Raw genomic sequence first — 20,723 nt, forward strand, 5'->3', positions numbered from 1 at the left:
GTAAGTAGGGAGCAGCTGCTGATCAAGCCATTACTTTGGAACATCAATAAATAAATGTTCAGTGTGTAGATAAGCTCTGTATGGATATTTCCTTATTTTATAAATTAGAGTACCAGAATCTTCATATATATAGAGAGCCTGTATGACCATCTGTCTGCCCATCTATGTCACACTTACACACTCTGACTTATGTACATGTATCATGGTATATAATGATATTTAATGTTGTGGGGGATATATATTACAGTCTACCCCACTTAAGTGTATGTCTTTTAAGTGTATATCCCTCCTAAGTGTATTCAATTCCCAAATCCATAACCATTACCAGTGCTGCATCATTAAATTAACCCTGTTTAAGTGTAATATTGTAAGTGTATATTCCTGTTTTACTGTATGGCACAGTGGCGTAGCCAGTATTCTGTTTCGGGGGTGGATTTGTTCAAACCCCTAAAACTACCCCCTTGCTACGCTAATACTTTTTGTACAGTTAACTGTGCATGTGCAGTGTGAACTGCTATAGAGAGGCACAGGCCTGGTGTTAGGAATTTGAATGTTTTCAATACATACCCGCACTAAAATGGCTGCAAAAAAGGGAAACTGAAAGACTTTTCATTAAGAGACTGTAAAAGACTATATGATGTGCTAAAATGAACACAGCATTTGTTAAAGGTACATCGATAATGATTTGTGTTCAGTTTTCAGGTAGGATAAAATGACATGTAGATATATGCTGAATACAGTTTTCAGAATGAATATGGTAAATTGTCTGAGACATACAGACAGCATTGAAGTAACAATTATTTCCATGTATATTGGAAAAAAGGTGGGTTTTGTGAATGTGCACTTTACTGTACATTTAAATAACATATGTTATAAACCGATGGTTCTGTGTTCTCTTATTCAAGTAAATAATTAATCGCTGGTGCGGAGCGCCTTTACTGGATGCACCACTTGGGAGCCCCACCTAGCAAGGTATTTAAACTAGGAACTGAGGAGGGGAGGGAATCTAAAGAGGCATGTAAAATTCAGGTTAAAGTATCCTGCCATTCCCACTACCCGCTGAGTAAAGAGGAGTGTGCTACAGTAACCTTCATCAAATTCCTATTACCCCTGCTCAATCACATGCTCTTGATTGGACCAATTTCCGCCTAGGTTTATTTAATGTCAGGTCTCTGTCTAATAAGGCTATGTTAATTAGTGATTTTATTCAGGATTACAACATTGATATTCTCTCTTTAACTGAAACATGGCTTGGACCGAATGACAATGTTTCCCTGATTGAGGCTTCTCCACCTAACTATTCTTTTTTCTCAGAAAGCTCGCTCTACTGGGCGGGGAGGTGGACTTGCTGCTGTTTTCCGTAGTGAACTTAGAATCAAACAGGAAATTGTTGAAAGTTATTCGTCTTTTGAAGTTTTAACCTTGACATTAAACAGTTCTTTACCTGTTCATATTGTAATTATTTATCGACCACCTAAGTCAAACCCGCTATTTCTGACTGAATTTGGGGATCTGCTATCTTTATTGATAGTCAGATATGATAGGATTCTTTTATAGGGTGAGTTTAACCTTTATGTAGACATTGATTCTGAGGCTACTGGATTCCTTGTATCCTGCATATCAAAGGTCCTAAGCATAATCATGGCCATACTTTAGATCTGGTAATTTCTCGTGGTTTAGCTGTTAAGAACATCATAACCCTAGATCTTACTATTTCTGATCATCTTGCAATTATTTTTGTGGTGAATCTGCCAGTATCTACAAAGACTGTGGACCGTACATTTAAATCCGGGGTAATTAATTCTTCAGCTGCTGTTTAGCTTTCTGATATCTTGAGCTCATTACCACTCTGAGTCCTCATCAGTAGATGAGCTTGTTAATACCTACAACACCACCTTGACTGGTATCTTAGATACTGTAGCGCCAATCAAAACTCAGAGAGTGTCTTTTAAAAAAAGCTCAATGCAAAGTGGTTCAATGATACAACACGTAAGATGAAATATGAGGGTCGTTACATCGCATGGAAGGGCCATCTGGTTAAATATAGGAAGCCTCTGGCATTGGCTAGATCATCATATTATTCTAATTTAATTGAAACAAATAAAAATGATCCTAGATTTCTTTTTGCTACCCTAGATAAATTAATGAATCCTTCCCCTAATAGTCCTACCCTTGACATTGGAGCCTCTCACAGCTGCAATGACTACTTACATTTCTTTAAAAATAAAATACTAGACATCAGAAATGAGATTCCACAGCCACCTTCTATTAAGGAGGACTCCAGCACAACTACACCTATTAAGGCTACTAGGGGGCCTTTTCTTTGATTACCTTACAGGAACTGACAGAGCTAGTTCGACTTATGAGAGCTACTACATGCTCTCTTGATTCTACTCCTACAAAACTATTAAGATGTTCTTGTTGTTATTAATACACACATTTTAAACATTATAAATGGTTCACTTAAGGTAGCTGTGGTAAAGCCGTTGCTTAAGAAACACAATTTGGACCCTAAAGTCCTCAATAACTATAGGCCTATCTCCAACTTACCATTCTTAGATAATGTTCTAGAGATAGTTGTTACAATTCAATTACAAATATATTCGAGAAGTTTCAGTCTGTTTTTCGTGCTGCAAATAGCACAGAGACTGCCCTTGTCAGAGTTGTGAATGATCTGCTGATAAGCTCTGACTCTGGTTTTCCATCAGTATTAACTCTTCTTGATCAATTATTTCTGTATCTGATGCCAAGAGACTAATGCATGCCTTTGTTTCATCTAGAATTGATTATTGTAATGCACTTTTTTTTCTGGAGTCCCAAAACGTGTGGTATACCGCTTGCAGCTTGTTCAGAATACCGCAGCTAGAATTCTGACTAAAACCAGGAAAAGTGAACACATTACCCCTGTTTTGGCCTCATTACACTGGCCCATGTGCAGTATAGAATTGGTTTTAAGATTTTGAGGTTAATTTACAAGGCCCTGAATGGATTAGCACCTAGTTATTTACAGGAGTTACTGACCCCGTATTTTCCAAACCGCACTCTGAGATCCCAGGATGCGGGGCTGCTGGTTATTCCTAGGGTCAACAAAAACAACACGGGAGGCAGGGCTTTTTCTTGTAGAGCTCCTAAATTATGGAATGCTCTGCCTTCGTTTGTCTGGGAAGCTGAGACCATTACAGTTTTCAAGTATAAAAACACACTTTTATAAAATGGAGTTCTTATCTTAGTGGGTTTTAATGTAACTTTAAAATTGCTGCTTTTGTATTATTATGTGTATAATGTTATTTAAATGGTCTGACTGTGGCAGTTGTATATGTGACATGCTATACAAATGTATTGTGGTTTGTTCTTTTTTTTCTGCTGTGTACTGTACAGTGCTTTGCAATACTTTTGTATACAAAGGGCTATATAAATGCAATAAATAAATAAATTAATACACTTAAGGGGGTTAGACTGTACAAACAGCAACTTATTTCAAATCCATGAATGAATAGGCGATAATATACAAAACACACCTTTTTTTTTTTTTTTTAGTAATTTTAAAAAGGGTCTTGATAATTCTTTCCCATCGTCTTTATTAAGTTAACAGCAGGGATACACTTACATGCTACTGAAGTGATGTAATCAGTGTCACTGAAGTCATAAGTTCCATCTGTTGAACAGTTACCATCTGACAAAGCTAGGTCCAAGCATAATACATCTTACAGTAAAGACTCTGTAAAACCAAATGTGCTTTATCAAGACTAGTGTTGCAGAGTGAGCATACTTACAAAGTAACAGCAAAAAAATGAAAGCACTTCAGCTTTCTAGTACACAAAATACATTTGTTTTATACCACATGCGGCTAATTAACTTGGAGAATAACGTTAGTTAATCATATAGGGAAAACTGGAATATTTCTTTTGCAACAAAAAAGTAATTGCTATCTAAAACATACTTACCTTTTAAAATAGTTCGCCTAAATTAGCCACTGAATTCAATCTATCAAAGTGATGTTGTAACTGGGGAAAAAAGCTGACTGCAAGGCCTCACTGTGATATCATGGCGTATTACCTTGACTCCAGCAAGCATCAAACAAGTCCCTGCTACTGAACAGTAAAGCTAAAAAGAATCTGAAACAAAAGAAAATAAAATATACACCTATATGGTTTTCAACGAACGCTCATGAAATACTGCTGTTGGTTTTTTTACACTTGTGTTACTCATCCAACCGTTACTGTAAATAACATGGTACTGAGTGACCGTTCCTGTTTTATTTTTAAAAAAACAATAACCAGGAAAAGCTGAAAAGCAGTTCAAGAATATACATTTCCAAGAGGAAAAGCAGGAAAACTCAGCTATTTACAGCAAGTAGGAAAAGTCAACAGTTCCATACAGGCCTCAAGTGTAGTGACAGATTATTTTAAAAAAACATTGACCTTGATTTTCCACTCTCCCTTATTAAATTGTGTTTCAGTAAGTTATTCTTTAGGCCTAGGCTGTCCCAGTTAATGTCCCAGTTTAAGGAACATGCATTATGAAAATAAATGTAAGAGTGAAAGGGATACATGAAACAGTTATAATTACAGAAAGTGTAATATAGCATTTTTTTTTTTTTTTTTTACTTAAATGAAATTTGTCATACTGTACCTAATAATTACAGCACAGTGGGAAATGAGGCAAAAAATATATCCTTTCCTCATGTTGAACTTAAAAGAGGGAATATGGGTTATGGACTGATGATCTTAAAGAATGACTGGAGCTGACCAACGGTAGAAAAGATTGCTGGGTTTCAGAAATCACTTCATTCTAAATAGTTATTCCTAAAGCTTATGTTTTCATTCATTTTGGGTTTTGGTGTAAACGGAACCAGCCCCAAACCCTGATTTGAATATAGTTAAACAGCCAAAATGCATCAGCTAGCATATTTATCTTACTTCCACATTTTTGTACATAAACAAAGTGTACACTATGTGGGATGTTTCTTTCATTACCTGCAGAACATGTTGAAAACCTCAGGTTCAAAAATGTGTAGCTGGGCGCCATGTATTTCTAGAATTGAAATACTGCTTGTTGCTGTGATCCTCCTAATGGACTGATGGTCGGCCTCAAGATCAACATGGCCAAGACCAAGTGGATGCGAAACGCACAGGTCGCCGACAACACCATCCACATTGGCCAGAACCAAATCGAGCAGGTCGACAGCTACATCTATCTGGGCCAAGAACTGACGATGGAGCACAAGAACAGCCGCGAGCTAGCGCGCAGACGGAAGGCCGCCTGGATCAGCTACGCCTCCATCGCCGAGGTGGTCAACACCATGGGCAACAACATGACCCGGCGCGCCGAATTGTTCAACAGCACCGTGCTACCGGCGATGCTTTACGGCGCAGATACATGGTCGCTGACTGCGGCCGACCGGCTGAAACTGTCCGTCACCGAACGGGCGATCGAGTGCCGGTTGGCGTCAGGCGGACGGACCGGATCAGCAACGAGCAGATGCGGCAGATGACCAAGGTCAAAGACGCGGTCGAGTTGGCCGACAAGTCGAAGAAGCGCTGGGCCGGCCACCTGGCAAGGAGGACCGACGGCCGATGGACACTGGCCGTGACTGAATGGCTGCCACTCGACATCAAAAGACTGCTCGGTCGTCCAGCCACTCGGTGGAGAGACCAGCTCCGACAAGAAATGGGACGGAATTGGATGTGCCTGGCCCGAGACCAAAAGGCTTGGGTACTCCGCTGTGGTCTGCGTCGACCAGACTAATAGCTGGCGACGATTGACAGACCGATTGACGGATTGACGGAATGGACTGATTTATTATAAAATTGATCCAGTCTCGGGGCAGTAGCTGCAGTAATTTGACTTGAGCTGTGCTTTCTTTATTTTTAATTTTCTTTTTTTTTTGGGGGGGGGGGGGGGGTTGCTTTTCATGAAGGCTCCCAGCTCCTGGATACACTGTCTGGAAATGTATTCTGATTCTGGGGCAGCCCCTTTATCCAAACTGCCCTCAAACACTCGTCTAGTTTTTGATTGTGGTGTCCTTTTAAAATCTCCTCTTCTCTCATGTTTCAGGTGGCTTGTTAACTGATAAGGTAAATTGGCTTTTAGTGGGCCAGGCTGTTTCCTGGACTTTTGCCTTTATTGTTGGACATAAATTATCAGACTGCTTTTTGCCAAGACCTAAAACTAAAACCTTAGCAGAGTGCACTCAAGCATCAAGTGCACTTACAACTTTGCTTATATAATTGTAAGTGTGGGTAACCCTTTCTTTATTGGTAGTTGTAATTATCCACCAGATCCACATAGTCTGTGCATGAAAAGCCATCCATGCATAATAAATCGTCATGAGGGGAAGGTCAAATGAGGTACGCAGTGATTTTGTGGGTATCTGTGACAGGATCGTTTAGCTGCATACACTTTTATTGTTCAGAAACAAAATAAATACTTGGTACAAAAAAAGGTTAAACAAAGGAAATTCAGACAATACATACAATAAATAGTGGGCTGCAGTATTCGAACACAGGTTTTTAGTCTTGAACCATTTTACACAAGCTTACTGTATATCGTCTCTGTTTCTGGTAATCAGCCTCCCCTTTAATGCAGTCAGCCTGTCATTGCCAATTGAGGAGACAGTTTTCTTCACCTGGCTGTCTCTGTAAAAATCATTTGGAAGGGTGGTTGACTCACCTTCATGATATTAAACCTATATTTGCCATATCAAGCCTTTGGGGGAGCCATTCCCCAGTGCAGGGTACAGTACCTCATCCCTGCCACAGGTCATTTACTGTGACCATGTACTTGCAGTGTTTTTAATCCTTCTCTGTGGTTGATGTTGGTCTTATCATCGCTGACAACTTCACCGGCTGTACTGATAATTTCCTTGTTTTGATTCTTCATTGATTTCCAGACTATCAGATTTGCTGCTTCATAGGCTAAATATCTTTTGGTTGGCATCTTCTATAAAACAGGCTAGCAATGCAACTTGAACTATAAAGTAATTTAGTGCTACCAATTCCATACAGTATTTTCAGTTGCACACTGCGTACAGTATAACAGAAAATACTGTATGTAACCTAACTAGATATAATGTAGGAGTTGTAAGAAGTCTGCTTAACCGATTTACTGAAAATAACAAGGACAGAAAACTACTGCAAGTGCTTAACGTTGCTGCTTGAAAGGATCAGCAACATGACTAGGTAACCCATTCCCTCACCCCTCTGTGTGTTAAGTAGTGTCTCTGTCCTAACTGTATCTCCACTTTATTTCAAACTGTGTCCTCTGGTCCTGGTTTCCTCCCGGATTAGTCTGGTTGCTCTTCATTGAACTCTCTCCACTCTCCAGGGCCACAATGTCCTTTTAGTAATGTGGTGACCAGAAGTACAGTCCAATCAGTGCATTGTACAAACTCATCTTAACCTCCTTGGCTTTGTACTATATACCCAAGCATTCTTTTTGCTTTTTTGATTGCTTACCCACACCGTCTGGTTGCTAACAGTGATGTCTATTACATCACCAGCATATTTCTCTTGATGCGCATGTTCTAGTTCGACCACCTGTTTATATTTAGATCCTATAATTTTATCCTACTATACATCTGTTTACATTAAATCCCATTTGCCACATTTCTGGCCAATTCTGTATGCAGTCTAAATCCTTTTGGATTTTGTGTGTGGCTGAAATCATGTCGATCAATTTCCCAAGCTTTAAACCAGTTATCTATCTACCTGCATTGTAATGGGGCATTTAACATACTGCTAAAACGCTGGAAAATATTTGTAGGTTTATGAGGTTAAAAGAAACTTTTAAGACAGTGGGGTCCATTTTAAACGAGTCTGCATTGTACAATAACATGCTGTGGCAAAAACCTGAATGTAAATCTTGAGAGTTTACTAGACAGCTCTCTCCAGTTAGGTGATAACAGATTGATTTTATTACCTGGCCAGAAACAGATCCCAGCCCCTGGCACTGAGGTGTGAACTGACAATCGTCATGCTGTTTTTTTCTGTCACTTTTACTGTCTGAGAGGTCTGTAGAAACAGACTGATTTGTGGTTGAAATGAACTGTACAAGACTACCATTGTGCTCCATCCTGCGGATGAGATGTTAAATCAATGTCCTTTTGTAAGTGACTCTGCATATAATGCACAGTTTACAGCTTACCTCTGTAAAGCACTTTGTGATGGTGGTCCACTATGAAAGGTGCTATATAAAAATAAATATTATTATTATTATTATTATTATTATTATTATTACCAAGGAATTCCTCAATACTTTACTTGCTCCCAGCTGCAACCAGTCCAGTTTTGCCCTGCAACAGTGGACCATTGAGTTTTGATGTCTGGTGGTGGTGTACACATACATTTTGCCTTTTTCCATCCATTGATCAAGTTTTTGTTACATTAAGTGGTCCACATACAATGAATAACATTTTTTTTAGGTGAGAATATCATTCTTGTATTTGACATCATTACTCAATCTAACTCTGTTTTGTATGCCATGAAAAAATACTAGATTACATAATTTCCATCACTAGAGTATTTGTAACATTCTTAAAAATAACCCTGATTCATTAGGTTTTCAGTAAATGACAAATAATTTGAATTTGAACTGGCAGTTAGCCTCTGGATGAAACCCTTTGCTTCAATGAGCATTGTGATGCAGTAACTACTTGTACTGCTTCCTGCCATATTTAGTGTTTCCGTTAACTGGAAATTACCCATCAGTTTTTTATTTTGTTTTTCTCTCATAGGCCTATTTTTTCTCCATAACGAAATGTATGTGTATTGCTTTAAGAGTGGACAGATGTCAGGCGAATGACCATGACATTTTGCATTGTGACCGGTAAAACATTTAGTGACCCGTCACTGTGACAGGCAGCAGTTTTTCCTAGCAGAGAAGCTGATCTTAATCACTTTAGTTCCACTAATTTCCATTTCAGCGTTTTAGTCCAAACTGGTTTAAAGCTTGATTTGCTGGCAAGCCATTTGAAAGAGAGGAGCTTTGCCAAAATGTTCACTAAATCATACCTGCATTAGCTGCCAGTGGCCTTTAATGGTTTAATTAATTGGTGACAATCTCTATTACTAATCCACTTTGATACAAATGTGTTCTTAAACCTTGTTGAACAAGGGTCAGCAGTTAATGACAGCCCTTCACCTCAGGAGACCTGGGTTTAAAACCGGCCTATCTTAGCCCTCCATGGATAGTCCATACCATTGCACAAAACCACAACAACAATCAGCACCAAAATGCCAACTATCCTGTCAGCAATTCATCTCAAATTGTTTTAAAAACCCTTCTTAATAATACTCAAATCCACTAGTTACTGTTACACTCAGCCCTATTAGTGCAAGATTCAGGAGTTAAAAGTCTACTCTTGGCTGTGTTTGTCAAAAAAAAAAAAGAAAACAAAAAGCCTTCCCTATGTTTATTCAATGTCGTTGAGGTTAATAAACTAAGTGTTTTAACCCACAAGTACAAATGAATAATGAAAAACAGCGTATTGCTGTATGTTTACCAAATGGTATGAGTTATTGAGAATGTGCTGGTCAGGTTTCTCAGCCAAGATGTACAACAGGAAACGGGGAGTGATGTATTTTCAGCGGCTGTTGAGGAGCAGCTGGTGCTCATTCTACGGTACTGTGCTTTACTGATTGGGGCTGGTGGCTCAACTGGTTTATTTAGTGGTTCCAGTGGCTCCGTATCCATACAGGTTCAAATCCAGGTTTCTGTGGTAAAGCTTGTACAAGACCTGGACCATAATTGCTTAAAAATACATTTTAATGTGTTTTATTTAAAAATCCAGTATTATTGCTTCAAAAATATAATGGTGCTGTAGAAATGCTAGCCTTGTGTTTGATTTCTTCTTTCCAGAAAGTCATGTGACTTTTCAACTCCACCTTAAGTACAGTGTTGATGGCATGAGTTGAAAGGTACATAATTCAGAGCTATTTACTCATTAACAACAACCAAACTGTAATTGCCTCTGAAGAGTCAGAGACGGGCAGGCCATGCAGAAGCCTGACCAAATTATTCCATCTTGGACTGGCTCCCAAAGATATCTGGAAACAAAGTAAATGTAGCAATGCTACCACTTACACTACTAAACTGTGATCAAATAAGGGGTTATTGTTGATTCTAAAATATAACATTTTGTTGTATATTTAATTTAGTAGATATTGCCACTTGGTCCTAATGTCCTAGTATGTTTTTGTTTTTTTGACAGTTGCCTTTTGGGGAGACATAGCTTTAGATGAAGAGGATATGAAGTTATTTCACATAGACAGAACCGGTCAGATAACAAAGCTCACAGCAGGAATCGGAGGACACAATACAGGTGAGTGAGGAGCAGCAGCTGGTGAACTGTCTCGTTGGATCAGGCAATGGCACGATGGGAAAAATCTGTTTCTTTTCAACCTTGGGTCGTGGTGTATAGTATGTCAGAGGCGTTGTGCCCAATACAGTTTTAAAAATATTTCAGCAGTGAAGTAGGATAAATCATGCTAGCACCTGATTCACTTCTGCTGGTTTAAAAACTGTGCTACTATGATCTCCGAATATGCTTTGCTATCAACCTTGGTTACTTGTGAGGGTTTGAAGGTCTCCTTGTGATCAGTTTTTTTTTAAAAAGGGTCTTTTTGATTAGACCTGAAAAGCGTATGTTCCCTCTGTTGGATTTGAAATAAGTGACCCATTAAAATGATCTATGCGCTTGTGACATACGTCATATACATAATCAATGAAGGTAGTTTAAATTATGTAGAAAGAAACAAACCTACTACAGCAGGTTGTACTTATTCCAGCCACGCAGTCGCGTACATTACATACTTCAGTATTACTCGGCAGTGTCTGAATGTGCACCTATCTTTATCAGAGGTTATAACTTACATAGTCAAGTTCTTGTACAACTGAGAAAGTAAAACCCCTTTCCACATGTGGTGTTTGTTGTACTGATAACATTTCACAGAATAATCTAATCTAATAGTAACCTTGTTAAATGTTATGTAAAAGATATTTGTAATCCTGGGGGACACTACACCGTTAAACACTGGTGGGCTATGTGAGGGTTTATCTCTTTGGTTTGTGTGTTGAAAGAATTGAGCCCAATAGATTCTATCCATTGATTGTAGGCAGCATTTCGTTCAGTCACTGTCAGCATGGAATGTGTGCAGCTGCCAACCTCCCCGAAGCACACAAAAGAGAAGAGAAACAAACCTGATGTACCAGTAATCCTAGACTGTAGAAAATAAATACACGAGTGCTAACCAATGCTTTAAATACTATCTCTGTAATTATTAAAGTTCCCCTTTTACTGTGCAGAGAATATTTTGGGTCTCCTGGTACCAGGTTTCAAGCCACTGTTCCTGAGAAAGTGGCATTGTGTACCATCATCTTTAGAGGTGATCAGTCCCTAGCCATGTGATCTTGTTCAGCCAATCACCTTGTTTAATTTATCCAAGCCATTTTATAATTTAATTGTAAAGGTGTTTGGATGGTTTTGTACCTCTTGCTGACCAAGATTAACCTCTTCACAACCCCAGACTCGGATACTGGTCTTTGCTTCTCCTGAGCTACTTATAATGCAAGGAAAGCCTTTAACACTTCATAAAAACAGGTAACTTCTGTTGGTAGAGCAATGGTTTAAATATCTACAGGTTTAACCATTGTCAAAGACATGCATGTCAAACATAGAGGTCATCTGTAGTGTTTATACAGTAGAATATGTGCAGTGTAAAGGAATGTTTTTCATATTTAATAAGTCTTTTCCACATACGAGTAAATGCTGTGCACATGTCCTCTCGTACACATTAATGTTGCAGTGCATCTCAAAAATAGAGGGCTACTTATGATGGCTTTCTTTTAAACATTTAGGCAAATGAACAAAATCTAACATCCCTAGTTTTGGCATTCTTAATGGGAGCATAATTTAACAAAACTGCTTTTCAATTTTTGCAACAGCCTTGCCAATGCCTTCATGCTAATGTGATAATAGGACATTATTTTTTGTACCAATAAATTGGCAGATAGCAGGGAGACATGCACAGAATATAGACATACTGTAGTGCAGCTTAACTGTGCTGCCAAAATACAGACCCTACAGCAATAGGATTAACTTACAGTACAGGCTAAAACTATCCTGGTTGGGACTCAAGGACAGAATGGGAGTATTTCTCGTAATGGAAGAGGCATTGGTTGCTCTGGGCTAACACACTGATTTGAGAAATGATCCTGCTGATCTGATCACTTATAAATCTGACTGTGTGATCAATGATTTATACAAGTTTACCACAGTACATTTGCACTGTATATTGCAGTTTTCCCATGATCATACTGTGCATTTACCATGCTTTTTAATATGCTTCACAATGCTTACCTGTGCTTTACCATGCTGTCACTATGATTTATTACATTTAGCTGTGCATTTACTATGGGAAACTTATATAAGGGACGCTGCATTTGTGCAGGTTAATTCTTTATTGATAATCATTGGCCAAGAAATTTCAAATTTGATAGTTAAGAAATATATTTCTTAAATATTTTATTCATATACAAAATATATAAAAAAAAGAAAAAAAAAAACACTTTTAAATAACTGAAGTTATTTGTGAACTGGGCTCAGTGATTTCTTAATCTTTTAATAGCTCTATAACAGAGGCAATCTTTATTTTATGAAGTAGTGTAAGATATCAATAAGTCCTTGCAAACCGTTTGGCAAACCGGTGCTTTGCTGAACTCATCTTGCAGGTTCTGTTGCAATAGAATCGCATCAGTAGTACAGAGAGATGCAAGCAACATGGGTAAAAATATTTGTAATTACAAAAGACGTAAAGAGATTAGATAGAAAAAGTGGCATGTACTTGACAGCAGGGATCTGAGTATGTTTAAAAGTGGCCAGGGGCTAATCCTCTTTTTCAGTCAGTTAGCGCTGCTTAGGCACAGCTTGGTTTAAGTTTAATTGATCTTTTTATAACCGTTCAAGATTGAAAAGAAAGAAGTCCGGAGCCCGGTTTACAAAGCATTGCATTGTTACGCTAGATTTGTCCTGAAAGTGCAAACTGAATACATTTCCTAGAGGGCACCACAAAAGCGTTTTGCTAATTAAGACAGATCCATGTGCATGAATTATGCACCAATAGAAACCATGGTGCTAAACTCGTACACCATGGTGCTAAGCACTACGGAAGGTAATAAATAATGAAGAGTTGAGATCATTCAGCTGGAACGAGTCGCTTTGCCATGCCGTTTCTCACTCATTTTTAATAAACATGATTTTAAATTGCTTCATGAGAAAGGAATCCTTCTTTTATTAAGAAACCAAGCTAGGATTTCAACTCAGGATGAACTCTGGCAGGCACAACTCAGAACTTCATGAATGGACCAAATTTCACAATAAAGTCACCCTGCACGAAGCAGCATGTTGCACCCACCGCTCTTTCTATCATCAAATGTTTCCCATCACATGCATCTTTTTATTAAAGCTTAAGACATATGAAAAATGTATATTGCTGGCAGTTTGCTGCTAGTTAATTCCAAGTGATCAGGACTGGATCAGGCACTTGTGCAAATTGGATATCGGTGGCATGGTCCTAAATCTGAATATTGATGTTCCTAAACAAGAATTTATACAAATTCACATTTTATTTGTATACTGAACTTCTAGTAACACATATAATAGGTAATGCATTTATCTGATTTCTGCAAGTATTTCCACAGTGTCTTTCTTCAGCTTCGTTTGTGTTTGTCTCCAGTCATAGTCGATGCACTGTTGCTGTCATCTTCGTCAGCATTTTTAACCTTCTTAAAGAAGTATGGTAGTTTGTAATAGAAGAACATACTAACGCTCTTTTCTTTGCATCAAGAGGACTACTGACTGAATCAGACAGTTGTGCGGGAGATGCAAGTCATGTGAATTAGCTTGCCTATTATGCGAGTTCCAGCTCGACTACACCACTGCTGACTACAAAATAGTAGCGGAACAGCGTTCCAGCGCGTTCCGTTTTGACTACACCACTGCTTTCTATACAAAATAGCAATGAGTCGCCAATCTGGCTCGAGTCACTTCGAGTCATTAGTTCTGACCAGTGCTTAATTTGTAAAGAAAGAGGTGCTTGGACAATAATACCGTCCTTAAAAACCGCACATTCAAAATCATAACACGTTTATTTGAAATAGTATTGTATGTACCAGTGTTAGGTGTTTTTACATTCACGTATTCTACATATACAAAGTAGTAGTACATTTAGAAAAAATTAATTAAAGTCAACCGCAGGACAAATAAGAAATAAACGAAAAAAAAGCCTGTATACATGTTTTGTTATGGTTGTGCATTTAAATGGTTTTAAAAAACAAACACATTAAAAGGCATTCAGACTCCAGGACAACATTGATTTTAAAAAAATAATAAATAAATAAATAAATAAATAAATACGCACACCAACACGAACATTGATTTGACCCACGGGCTGCACTAGTATTATCAGCGATGTGTATGCAACAGAAGACGCTGGTAGATTACAAAAACGATTAATTAAACTTAGGCTAGGTAGTTGTTATCTTAGTATGTTTTTATTCTTTATTAATGAAATTATATTAATTGAAAAAGGCAAGAGAGAATCAAATTAAGTAAGCGTATTTGTGTATAAAAAACGACAATAGTTTTTGTCATCTTACTAAAGGGGACTCAAGCTGAAATCGTAAAGTAATTTAAAGTAGGCTACAAACGTGGCAGCAGACTGTCTCTCTTTAGCACACACGCAAGAACTTGCAGACTTGATATAACTGTTGAGAATTTAAAAAGAAAGCATTTTATGAGATTTTTAACTAGAGGTACCGGGAATGACTCTGCACGCCCAGAGGTTCCGGGGCTCTGCCCCGGCAAGCCCGGTGTTCTGACAATCTGAGCTATGAATGATGCAACAAAACAAATAAATTATCTAATATTTTGTCACTTCTCAACACTGACACCCCCTTATAGTTTTGTTTCAGATACCAAATGAAAGGAAATTTGGTGGCATTTAATTTAACGTTGATATATTACTTCAAGCTTTTAACACATAGGAAACAAATAGAAAAATAAAGAAACTGAGGCAACATTGTATATAATTCAGGTAACATAGAATCTGTACTACATATCTCTCCCCTTAGTGTAAGCTGAGCTATGGAGTGTCTTTTTCCATTAAATGTCAACTAGACATTTTTAAGTAACAGATACTGTTTCACAAATGCACAAAACATAATAAAAAGGTGTCTGTTGGAGTCCTAATGGCAAAACAAAACATAATACTGTACTGCAAAAAGTACAAAAACAAATGAATCTTTTAAACTTTATCTCTGGTCACATCTTATACTTTCATATACATATACATCAAGCTTGAAGTTAGAGTTTTATGTATATGTATGTTAAAGAGTGACCAGAAAGAAAGAAAAGAAAAACGTTTTAAACCTTAAAGTCTTTAACTAGGACTTTAAACATAAACCTCTAGTTTCACAGACCCTGATTAGCACTGACCTTGGACTACCTAATATTAGTTTAGGTAAACTTCCAAATGTTTGTAGTTTTTATTAGTTTGCATTAGCTTAACAAATGTGTACTGTAAACAATGTTTTATTCAGAATTGAATTTAAAGGGAAATATAAAAACAGCTACAATGCACCCATAAGAGATATGGTGTCCCAAAATAAATATATAAAATACATACAACCATACATACATACATTAAATAAAGAGAATAGTGAGCACCAAATACTTCCCAAATTATTTACTTTTCAAGCTTGAGTCTGAGTTTTTAATTAATTAAGATTCTCATTTTAGCTGTTGAAAAAAACCAAAAACTTACCGGTATAAATTAATGGCTGTTGCCGGTGCTATGTTTTGAATGCAGTTTATTCATATTGCTAAGAAATATTGTCGCTTTACAGGGCTTGTAGGATGCAGCCTGCTTGTTTCTCTCCAGGTCGACCATATAATTATTAAAAGCGAACTCCACCACCGCAGGTACTTTTAGTGTACTCTCCATGCTGTTGTCGTTTTTTTTTTTGTGTGTGTCTGTGACAAAACTCAAAAATCACTATTTTCCTCAGGATTTTCTGTGATCAGTGATCAGAAATCTGTCTTTGCTTTCCGCCTACACATTTTGATTCCGGGGCTCCCTGCTGCTTGTGACGTTATGATCACAGAACTGTGCTATAGGCTAGAAAGGTGTTTTCTATTTCCTTAGCAATGGTCTTAACAACCATGGCAGGAACCTGTTTATGTGCAAATGACAAGATGACTGCATGTGTTAGAGAGGGACTGCATTATTAAAAATGAAATTAGTTTGTTATTGATTTTATCATAAAGACAATGACTCGAGTCAGATGGAGACTTTTTTGCGTGACTCGAGTTGAATCGTGTCTTTTGAGCAGGGAGTCGAGTTGAGTTGCGTCTTTTGAGCAGGGAGTCGAGTTGAGTCGAGTCATTTAATGGCAATGACTCAAGTCGAATCGAAAAATTGCGACTTGATTCTGAGTCGAGTCATTGACTCGAGTCATTGCAACAAATAGAACCAGAACAGTGTTCCAGCACGTTCTAGCTTCGACTACACCACTGCTGACTACACAACACAGTACCGGAACAGCGTTCCAGCTTCGACTACACCACTGCTGACTGTACCACACAGTACCGGAACAGTGTTCCAGCTTCGACTACACCACTGCTGACTTTACAACACAGTACCGGAACAGCGTTCCAGCTTCGATTACACCACTGCTGACTACCACACAGTACCGGAACAGCGTTCCAGCTTCGACTACACCACTGCTGACTGTACCACACAGTACCGGAACAGCGTTCCAGCTTCGACTACACCACTGCTGACTGTACCACACAGTACCGGAACAGCGTTCCAGCTTCGATTACACCACTGCTGACTGTACCACACAGTACCGGAACAGCGTTCCAGCTTCGACTACACCACTGCTGACTGTACCACACAGTACCGGAACAGCGTTCCAGCTTCGACTACACCACTGCTGACTGTACCACACAGTACCGGAACAGCTTTCCGGCTTCGACTACACCACTGCTGACTATACAACACAGTACCGGAACAGCGTTCCAGCTTCGATTACACCACTGCTGACTATACAACACAGTACCGGAACAGCGTTCCAGCTTCGATTACACCACTGCTGACTATACAACACAGTACCGGAACAGCGTTCCAGCTTCGACTACACCACTGCTGACTGTACCACACAGTACCGGAACAGCGTTCCAGCTTCGACTACACCACTGCTGACTGTACCACACAGTACCGGAACAGCGTTCCAGCTTCGACTACACCACTGCTGACTGTACCACACAGTACCGGAACAGCGTTCCTGCTTCGACTACACCACTGCTGACTACCACACAGTACCGGAACAGCGTTCCAGCTTCGACTACACCACTGCTGACTACACAGTAGAGGAACAGTGTTCCAGCACGTTCTGGCTCAACTACACCACTGCTGTTTCTCCATACTGATCCATGTTACAAAGTTCTAGTTTGCAGAAAATGGTACACAGACTGTTCGGCGGTAAATATTAGAAGAGCAAAGACTAATATTGCCATGCAAAAACACAGCTCCAATCAACATGCCATGGGCATCCAAAGCAGACAGGTGACTAAAGTGAGTCCATATCCAAAATAAATGGGCCATCTGCAAAGTGATCACTCCTGAGACAACTGAGCACATACACGACTGTCCTATGAGCCACCTATTAAAGTCTTTGTCTTGCACATGGTGACTGATACTGACTTGCAACAGGGAGAGGCAACTTTTATATATCGCAGAATTCATATCAAAGGTTTAATTTGCATAACAAATACGCATGGTACAGCCCACTTACATACAAGTAAGTACTATAATATAATGCAAATTATTATCACCCAAAGAATGCAATTAGAGAATGGCACTGTGCTGACAAATGTTCTGACAAAAGTAATCAACTGTTAATTTCAATAACTTTAATATTAACTTTAAGAATTCTGTGTCTTACAAAATGCATGCTTGTTGGTTGTATGGGGCATTCTGAGGGTTAATAGAAACCCATGTGACTAGAACCAGGTGATCTTAGATGGGCTGACCGGTCTCCTCTTTTGTTCTTACAGTATAAGCATAACATAATGCTGTGTTGGATGGGAGTGTTTTCTGACACACTGTATGAAGGAATTTTCTAACCACCCTTTCTTTCTTTTTTTAGGTGGTCTTGGGGAGAAAATCAATCCCGCAAGCCAGAATTTGACCACAGCAACAAACCATAAAAGCAAAAAAGTTATAAAGGGTAATGTGTTACCCCGCCCAGACCTTTGGGTATCTTTAATATTTTTTTCATTAAATGTTTTCTGCTGTTCTCGCTGTCTCAGTGGTGTGCATTTTACAGTTGTAAATGTGAATGTTGTTAATCTGCCAGAACTTTCCACTGCAGCTGCCAGAGGTTATTCAGCACCTATTTAAATGCAAATGTGATCTCTCTATCACCAATGCATGGTACTAGATTTCATGCTGGAATAAACAGATTAAAATGTCAATACTGTAGGTGTGTGGATACTAATTTTAGAAGCTATTTGGAAACGATTCAGTTGCAGTGCAGAACATCATTTAAAAGGGGCAGCGTATGGATTCAAAGAAAAGGCAAGCTCTGCAAGATAAATGTCAGGTCGGCCAGGGTGTCCTTGGCTCACCGCGCACCAGCGACCCCTGTAGTCTGGCCGGGCGTTTGCGGGCTTGCCTGTAAATTGTCCTCTGACGCTGTAGCTGTGAGGGGGCTGAACGGTGAGTCTGCAGTGTGAAAAAAGGCGGTCGGCTGACGGCACACGCTTCGGAGGACAGCGTGTGTTCATCTTCTCTGCTCCCGAGTCAGTGCGGGGGTGGTAGCGGTGAGCTGAGCCTAAAAATAATTGGATATGCCAAATTGGGAGAAAATAATAAAATAACTGGTGATTTACTAAATAAAAAAAACAATTTTGTCTCATAGATAGCTTTGAATTTTAGGGAAATCGGAATTAAAGCTGATAAAAATGTTGATAGGGTCATATGAAATTAGTTTTTCAATAACAGATATATAATTATGAATATTAATGCACCAAGCAGCACATTTTACACATTTGGTCAGTTTTTATGAGCCATAAGCTTTTTTTTTTTTTGTTTGAATTTAAGTCATTCACGCTCCCATAGGATGGGGAGGTCAAATCGCCAGGAACTGCTTGATCACACGTTGCCATATCGACCCTATAGTGGCCAGGTGCACAGTGAGCTTGAGCAGGCATCCGCATGCTTTCAGTTGATCTCCTTGGGTAAAGAGGTGATTGGGTGGTTGGTAAGATTGGAAGACACCTACCGACAATCAAGAGATGTAGTGGGGAGGGGAAAAACAGGGGTAGAAAATTGGACACTCAAAAAAAAAAAAAAGATAAAATAATAAATAATTACATTGGTGTCTAATAAAAGAGTTCTACATTTAGAAACAACAATTATTTAAAAGTGAAGTACTGTAACTAATAAGAGCAATAACCCATTTAAAAAGATTTCATGCTACTGTTAAATAATACATAAGCATCTGTCCTTTTGAACTAAAACCTCAATCAGAGGGGAAAGAGGCCTGTTACAGTGAATTGTTTCATCTGTGTAACATCTGTAACTGTTAGATTTTCATGTCTGCCTGATTGTTAGTAGAGTTTTCCTTTTCAAGCTCAGGCAAGGCCCACAGTGACAGATGTTGTAGTAGGCCTTTACAGGTGTGCAGCCTCACGCAGCCACTTATCCAGCACTGTTGGCTTCTTTTAAATCCTGACAGGAATGATTTGCATGTTCATGTCTCAGCTGTGCAGATCAAAGAAAAGTGCTCAGTCAGCAGCAGCTGGTAGTCATTTCTGTCAGAGAGACCTCTCGCGTGTGGAAACCAGAACCCAGCGGGCCTGGCTCACATCACCTGAGTGAAACACTGGGCATCTTTTATAGGCTCGGCCCGGGATCACACTGGCATTCTTCTATTCAGCTCTTTCTCAAGTGTGGCTTTTATTATAATCTCTTGGCTGGCTATATCTGTCGTGTGTACTACAGTTACTGAACTTTTTAAAGTGATCTGACTCGGTCACCTCGCCACGCTACTGTGGCCCTGTGACAAGGATGGCGTGTGGGGTGACGTCAGATCAGGAAGAAACATAGCACTGCAAGGTGATTTAATATTATCAATACACAGAAAATAAAAGGTTGAACAAAACAGAACACACTTAACCAAAAAAACGGCGCGTTGGCCAAACTAAATAAAACACTAATACAAACAAGTATCGTGCTAGTTTAAACTTACTTTTAGCATTTTAAAGTTTACTCCCTACTTTCTCTATCCTGTTCTCCACTCTCGAACACACACCCTGTGTGCTTAAAGACTGACTCTTTTTATGCAGCTGTACCGAGACTCGATTGCTAATCAATCATTCAATTGGAATCTTGGTACATCTGCACGTGAACTAATTGTGCTCCCTGTGCTTCAATACTAATACCCATTTTAATCTGCACGTGGAGTGATTGTGCAATCTCTGTGCCTAAATACAATTACACACTTTACATCACCTGTGCTACATAACCCACATGCATCACTACATACACCAACAATAACACGCCACATACAACATATAACACAAAATACACACAGGTGCGGGGCCACCCCACCACAGACCCCTGCTGGACAGGTGTCTGGGATGGGATCAGTGGACC

General features: G+C 39.0%; 1 protein-coding gene across 4 annotated transcripts in view; it reads left to right on the forward strand.

Annotated features, from left to right (window-relative positions):
• Positions 1-20,723, forward strand: part of LOC117418559 (tolloid-like protein 2) — a 90,042-nt gene that overhangs the window by 32,545 nt on the left and 36,774 nt on the right. For 2 of the 4 annotated variants that reach the window (XM_059035758.1, XM_034031729.3), the window contains exons 2-3: positions 10,211-10,321; positions 18,211-18,291. In XM_059035758.1, the coding sequence (XP_058891741.1) occupies positions 10,249-10,321; positions 18,211-18,291 (154 nt within the window). In that variant the 5' untranslated portion in view covers positions 10,211-10,248. Of the gene's footprint in view, positions 1-10,210; positions 10,322-18,210; positions 18,321-20,723 lie in introns of those variants that run through there. The other 2 variants (XM_059035756.1, XM_059035759.1) reach the window with 2 other exon arrangements.

Source organism: Acipenser ruthenus, chromosome 13 (assembly GCF_902713425.1).
Source record: "Acipenser ruthenus chromosome 13, fAciRut3.2 maternal haplotype, whole genome shotgun sequence".
Taxonomy (NCBI): Eukaryota; Metazoa; Chordata; class Actinopteri; order Acipenseriformes; family Acipenseridae; genus Acipenser; species Acipenser ruthenus.